The sequence below is a fragment of the Euprymna scolopes genome, chromosome 1, assembly GCF_053919585.1.
Source record: "Euprymna scolopes isolate OS-2025 chromosome 1, ASM5391958v1, whole genome shotgun sequence".
NCBI lineage: Eukaryota > Metazoa > Mollusca > Cephalopoda > Sepiida > Sepiolidae > Euprymna > Euprymna scolopes.
In genome coordinates, this window is record NC_136482.1 from 48,435,185 (window position 1) to 48,443,279 (window position 8,095).

The 8,095-nt window shown below is 36.3% G+C and overlaps 1 protein-coding gene across 3 annotated transcripts in view; it reads left to right on the plus strand.

The window, feature by feature from the left end:
• Positions 1–8,095, plus strand: part of LOC145294368 (uncharacterized) — a 1,286,825-nt gene that overhangs the window by 1,272,687 nt on the left and 6,043 nt on the right. For all 3 annotated transcript variants that reach the window (XM_080141377.1, XM_080141396.1, XM_080141385.1), the window contains one exon: positions 7,873–8,095. This exon is cut by the window's right edge and continues 1,030 nt beyond it. In XM_080141377.1, coding sequence (XP_079997503.1) covers positions 7,915–8,095 — 181 coding nt within the window. In that variant the 5' untranslated portion in view covers positions 7,873–7,914. The remainder of the gene's footprint in view (positions 1–7,872) is intronic.

Consider the following 8,095-nt stretch of genomic DNA (forward strand, 5'->3'; position numbering starts at 1 on the left):
TTCTAGGTGTACATAGGCATATATACATATATATATATATATATATATATATATGCATTGATAGACGTTTTGTAGGTTAAGTATATTCCTTATTTATTATACTACGTTCAGTTCTCAAGTTTTTTGAGGAAAGTTTTGCAAAGGCGTTTTGTTGATCGTGACATGAAGGTTTAATAAATCTGGAAAATTAAGTCGTAAAATAATTTCCCTATTCATTATTTATTACAGCGTAGGAATAGTTCGTTATAAGATGTCTAATTTAAGTATAGATGTCTCCATGATAGATGTCAGATTATAATTCGTTATTTTCCTTTTTAAAGTGGCTGAAAAGGATATATGCTTTCTAAGTTCACACAGACTTTTAACTTCAGATACTTAGAACTTAAACTGGAGGTTTAAAAATGAATATTATTAGTATTTAAATATTTTTTCTGATTAATCTCGTGTTTTTAACGTTGTTTTTTGTCTTTTTTAAATTCGTAAATATTTGTAGGGTGTAGTTATTTTACTATTAAAAATCGAAGCTATATATCTTTATAAAATAAATAATATTGACTGTACCTGTTATTTGGAATGCGCATTAAAAGAGGCATCCAACCGGTACAGATACTCACCCACAAACACCCGCACGCACACACACACACACACACACATATATATATATATATATTTATATATATATATATATACATATATGTATATATATATATTAGTGTATTTAGGCAGCATTCCTTCATTCAGGCAAAAATTATAAAACACAACGGAGATACCTTGCTTAACAATTCTTATTTTCATTTTTTTGATATTTCGTAAGATTTTTTTAACTTCAAGATCGGAGATATTTACAAATGTTCCATGGTTCACACGAAACCTTTCCATTCATTCTTGAATCATCATCCGGTGGAGATAAAATATTAAAAATAGAAGTGAACTATATAGTTACGAATGATAAAAAGAGTCAATGAAAAGTCGATTAAGATATATATTGACGAGTGATAAAAAACTCGATTAAAAATTAGGATGATAAAAGGCAATGTTAGTAAAACCACTCGTATACTGGTTATGCTAAACATTTCATCACATTATTGCTACTTTCAAAATTAATGCTATTTATAGATGGGTGCTGGGTTTTTATATATAGTGCCTCAAGTATGTTTTTATTTTAAACAATTACTTTCTCGTTGCAAAATCCTTGTGTTGTACACGAGGACCTTTCGAAGATTAGAGGTGGTGACAGCTATGTTGATTTATTAAATGCTGGTATATTGAGCTAGTACTGTTCAAATGCATTGTTAATCGACGGGACAATGTTTTTTTTGTATGTCCAATATATGCGTCTTTATTTTCGGAGTTACACTCTCCTAAGGGGCTTGAAATTTGTACACAATATTGGTTTGCTCCAACATTTTTGTCGCCGGCGATGAGTTATTTTTACGATGAAGTTCTGGGTTCGATACTTCTTATAGTATATAATAAATCTAATCTTAGAATTGTTCTTTACAGTTGATGTATATCTATGTATTATGCTTTTAATTATTTTTCTTCCACTCTAAAATTTAGTGTCATTTGGTTTTTATAAAATATGTCTATAGGGTTAGTGTTAGAAGATTGACTAGTATTGGTGTTAAGGTTTTTTAGGGGACTGTAAAAATAGTTCAATTTGTTGATCAACAATATAATTCGGAAAGGAATTATTTATAAGAACCTGTTTGATATTTTTTAATTTCTATTAGTAGTGCTTTTTTCGTAGAAGAAATCATCTTAGCACGGTTTAAAAGATTTTTGATTATGGCAATTTTATAAGGCTGAGGGCACTCACTCTTAAAGTTTAAGAAACTGGATTTATTACTAGTTGTTTTTTTTTGTATACAGCTGTGTCGAAAGTATTGTTAGATGAGTCTATAAAGACGTCCAGAAAGTGAATTTGTTTGTTATCATTTAATTCTATTGTAAACTCCTCACCGGCGACAAAAATGTTGGAGCATCCAGCCAGTACAAATACACACGGACACGAACACTCACAAACACCCGCATACGCACATACGTGTGTATATATATATATATATATATATATATATATATATATATATATATATATATATATATATATATATATATATATACAACAGCTTGCAACAACTTTCCCGCACACTATGTGTTACTAAAAGTGCACCTAGATTCAATGAGATATTCATTTTTTAGGATTGCCCCTCTCTTGAACGCAATGACATGCGTTATTAATGACTGATTATAACGTGATCATCTGCTATTTTTATGTGAATAAATGTCTAGTTAGACGTCATACCCAATTTCTATAATAGATGAGTATGTTGACGCACAATATATCAAACACTTAAATCATAGATTAGACGCCATCCTTGATAAGTGGTGATCTCCTAATATAATATAATCATCCATTAAAAGGATATTTTTCTTTAACTTGAAATTATTCTCCCGAAAATGTGTAATCATATAGCGTTACTCCACACCTTCCTGTTTTCTTCATAAAGTTTCTGTGTAATTACTTTGTTTATTTACGCTCATTGAGCAATCACTCTTTTACAACTTACTTATTATAACACTGTATTTGTACAATTTTAATTTGCCCCTCAGAAAATATTTGTGTTTTCTATTAAAATCGGACAGCCTAGAGTCGGATCGCAATGTTGTTAAAATTTTGCTACGAGAGAATCCTTTGATCATTCATAAAAGATGTTTTGATATGGTTCATATTTTAAATGTTTTAAACACAAAAAGCTGCACGCGTTGAACTCCATCTGTACTTGCCACGAAAATGATTTCTTTTGAAGCTACTGTAAGAAACCTGAACACATTAATTATCAACAGTAATTATATAAATTACAGAAAATGCCCCTCCTTAAATAAAGAGATTGAATTGTAATAGGCAAAAAGTATTATTTTTCTAGAAAAAGTGTTTTCATATGCATATGTTAAGATATATAAAATTACGAGTTTGAATGCAAGATCACTTTCTTTAATATTATAATGGTAATTATTTATTAATTTATATGATTTACCTGATAGTCCGCAAATATTTATATAATGTTATAGGAAAATATATTCAATTAATCGTATTGCATACATTTAAACATAACATAATAGAACCAGAGATTCCGCTAGTTATTATATAAAAGTAAATAACAAAAAAAAGATACGATATTATATTCATAGAAGGGGCATGGATTTGGAGCAAGACAGTAATCGTATTCTTCACTTTACTTTAACGTTTCTTTGTGATATAATATCGACATTAAAAAAATCGATCAGATAAAAACACTCACGAGCCAGATGCTGAAGTATGCATTCATGGCTGGACTGCCTGCCCATAACCAGGAGTCGTTGTGTTCATCTTCTGGTATAAACCAGGTCCCAACTGAAAATATGCTCAGCCGAGCAAGGTCTGTGGTGAAAACGAACGGGTTGCAGCCGCTGTTTAGAGATCAGACACGGAAAAATGCCTCTACACTATCCCTTTGAAAACTCACTGCAGTGGTTCAATGACTCTGGAGCCAAGCATCCTTCTAAGCAGAAACGATCGAGGCAGCCCAGTACACCATGCATTCGATGCTAGCGATGCCAGAAAGAGGGGCACATCGTATCAAGGTGTGAGTGCCACTCTCGTCCCGGATTGGATGAGAATATACCTGCCAGTGAAGCGCGTGAGTGGCACGAGAGTGATTCTGGACGAATTAGTTTACTGTTGGTGCATCTGATCTCTAGTAAGGAGTACGGTGCGTGGTCCACGGAATGGACACAAACAGATGTACCGACTGTTGATGGAAAGAGTATGAGCAGCAAAGGAGCGACCAAGTTCAGTTTGCAGGTTGATAAAAGGATCCCCGTGGTGGTGGAGATATTGGTCATAGACGGAGATCTTTTGGTATTCGATCTCTTGCGCGGAATTTATTTCATCCGCCTGTTGGGCGGCGTTCATATCAATGAACACGATGACGCCAATTTCCCCGAAGGCAATTTGCGGTGTCGGCACTGCTGTTGCAGTGAAAATAAACCGACCTGACTTTGATGTCGTATTCGACCTGACTAAGAAACATTTGACTGCAACCTAAAGGTGGTTGAGTGAGCAGCACCAAAACAGCTGATCAATCAGACTCCTGAATATACCGTGCCCAAACATATTCAGAAGGACTATGACTGCGAATTGCAAACTTGAATTCGCAATGGATGGCTGATACCATACCCGGAGAAAGAGCTTGGTCCACCCAACGGAGCTATCGCACTAAAAGCGATTGTTTAGCATACCAAGGGAAATAGGCGGCATGTGATGAAATATCGCGAACTAAACGACCATGTGGACGAATACACGGCACGTGGGGGGTGTTCATAAACGCTGACAGACTGTCGGGGGAAAATGCCCGACGTGTTCTTGTTGGATATGAATAAGACCAACCTTAATCTACATGTGCACCGTTCTTTATGACAATTCCAAACCATGGTTGTGAAAGTGAAGAGATACTGAGGGACGATGGCGAAATTTGGGCTTAACGTAACCCCATCAATTCTGCAGGCAATTGTGGAGAGTGTTTTCACAGAGATGTAACTCTTCAGTAAGCAACATAGGCATGTATAGATGATTTATGCATCAACAACGTGGCGCTTGCGGAACGAGTGAAGTAGCATTTTCCTCGGTTTTGAATGGAAAGCAAGGAACAAGTGGCGGTTGAATATAGCGCACGTGTGCTTGTATTGGATGTCTGGGGAAAGCGTGCCACTGCGATGGAAGCGTGGTAGTATGATTCCAGATGTTTCAGAGTTTGTGACACGTCGAGCCATTTTCTCCCTGTGCGCGAAACTGATCGGCCATCTTTCAGTATGTGATGGGTAGAGTAACAAGAGGAATCATAAACGACGGGCCTACACTATAACCCAATTATGGGACGACACCACAGAGGATGTTCCACTGCAACAAATTCTCAAGGACACAGTAGCCAGGGCGAGGTAGAGCGATCTCTCATAGTGTCTATGATGTGTACACGGACAAGAAGGCAATGTATGTGTGAACGCACTTTTCTTGGCGACCGGTGTGCTCCTGGAACGTGATACTATTGTCTTCTTAGATGCATGTTAGCTACCATCCACGGACGACGTGCAACATATTAACTTGGCTGAACTTCATGCGGGGTTGGAGGGCATTATCCTTGTTTTACACTGGAAGTGCAAATTTATACACGTAAAAACGGACTCGGTAAGTATGTATCAGTGGACACGCTCACTTGTAAAACTTGAGTACGAAAAATGTTACTCTGACGGCGATTGGACACGATAAAATCACTCGTAGAAAGTATGGATATTCAATAGACATGCTCTGGTCCCGTCGAGTCAGAACTTGCCATACACCAGGACAAGTGTCCCACAAAGATGGCTAGATATTATGACATCTGAGAGTGAGCCTGTACCTCTGACCTGTGCTGCAAAGAGTAACGCAAGGACTAGTAGTCAGATTATTGAACTGCATAAGAGTAGTAGGCATCAAGTTATCCGACGCTCAGCATATTTCGTTCGGCGGGTTTGCTCAAGAATTACCAAAGCTCGTGGTAGGTCAGCTATCGGAAAATGTTAGGAATGTCGGACAATTGATCCGTCCCATTTCATTGAATACCAGGGTAATTGACGGTACAAGCTAATTGGCAAAGGCTGGGGATGGATATAAACATTTTATCAGCAAACATTTCCTTACGCTCACTGATAGCTGTCCAGCTCGTTTTACCATTTGGCGGATGTTGTGGCAGCAGGATTCCAGGCACATCATTTAACATCTTGAGTCAATATTTTTAGAGCGTGACCCCCGCAGGAACTGCTTACTGACAAGGATATTGCATTTATCAGTAAGGAATTCAAGTTGTTTTCTGCTGTTTTGGGAGTAAGCCTGCGGATTCGGTTTGCGTACGTGCCAGCAAGTTATGGCATTGCAGACCGATGTCACCGCAGTATTAAACGGATTGGAGCCAGAAAAAGAGATGCGCAGTTCATGAATCACTGTATTTGTACAATGTCGCGCCCAGGGACGATACATCATCGTTGACTGCACCTGCCAACGAGATCTATAGATATGAAGTTAGGGTGAAGAACATCGACCCAGTGGACACTTTACCAGGTTCCGCCCAAACCCAATAACATCTAGGCGACTGTGTATGTGTAAAACCGTCAGGTTATCGATACACATCCAAGTTCCAAGAAGGAACAGTAACGGAAGTGATCAGCTGGCAAACCATTGGTGTTGATGGTATCCCGCGCCCTGAGAAGGATATACGACCGGGGATATATACCTTCCTTTCTAGTAATGCAGATGATGAGAAGTAAGATGGCACTGCATGTATTAGATGCCTGACCGACACCCAACACAAAATGGAGAACTCTTGGAACACAAAATCAACACAAAACCAACATAAAACGAACAGAAAATGGAGAACTCTCGCAACATAGTCCAGATGCCATTCAACCTGTGATAGCAGATGAGACTTCAGATGGTATTGAGTGTATGACACTGCCTGCCCCACAGACAACATAGAATAGAAAGACCCCAGCACCACTCTTGCACAAGCTGTGATCAGGGATCAGAGAGGAGTGTCGACAATGTATCACGAGCCAACCGCTATCACGTCTAATGCACAAATGACAGGGCGCCTGCGTGCTGGTACAGGAAATTCGGTGTGTACTCATTTGCATTAGATTACGCTCCGCCGATAGAAAAAACATCGATTTTTTTTGTTTGTTTTGGCAGCAGTATTTTTTGCAGTTGCTTCGATCGGTGAAAGCGATTTCGTGTTGTTCGTTTCAGAAATCGGGTGAAGATAGGAAATCTTAAATATCGAGACCAAGAACGAAAGGGAAAGTAAGAAGAAAGAACTGAACATAAAATAATATGCTTCGGTTTGTCTGTGCTTATTGTCTAATAAAAACATGGAAAAAGTGATATGTTAATAGTTGACATGAAATTGAATTTCAAAATGAAAGGTTTTACTTGTAAGTTGCTGTTATAAAGGGGTGTTATCATTAGCAGCTGTGTATTATCTCTGCTGTACTAATCCAATAATCTTGGTTGCAAGGATTTATATGATGGACTATCAGGAAATAGTGCATGGTAGAATAAAAATCATATATCAGATTGTTTATATGAATAAGGTCGTGTACAATTTATAATTATATGCATGATTATGAGATTTTAATGTCATAACAACAAAATGCGTTCATGTCATATGTTTTATGTTGTTTAGCATTCAGAAATCAATTCCCCATGAAGTTGGTCATAATGAAATGCATTTTGAAGAATATATATTGCAATATATATATATATATATATATATATATATATATATATATATATATATATATATATATCTACCTATCTCTCTCACTCTCTCTCTCTCTCTCTCTATATATATATATATATATATAAATATAGAAATATATATATATATATATATATATATATATATATATATATATATATATATATACGTGTGCGGGGGGAGTGATATGTCCTAAAATATGAATTTTTATGTAATAAAGTGTTATCACATTGTTTGCATATATTTCATGACATTATACGCGTATATATAAACATATGTATTAATATATATATGTATATATATAAATATATATATACATACGTTGATATTTTTAAGCATGTTATTAATTTTTGGTACCCATAATAATATATGTATATATGTGTGTGATTACACAAACATTTATACACACACATACATATATATATATATATATATATATATATATATATATATATATATATATATATATATATATGTAGAATATTTCTACTTAGAATTGTTTCCATTTAATTAATTAATGTCTTTTATCATTTCTTTTTTTCAGATATTACTTATCTTTGAGCTTGTTTTTCGGTTGCAATTTCCCATGACGACGAAAGCGCTGGAAGTTCTTCTATGGCTACAAGCGGGCCTGGTTCTGGCCGTAGCGGTCGTGCTGCGCGTTACGTCGGCCGAATGTAAATTTCCCAGGTTCATGCACACGGAGCAAAATGCCTGGGTTCGCGGTTATGAGAAAGGCGACCGATTCGTCGCTTATTTCCAGGACG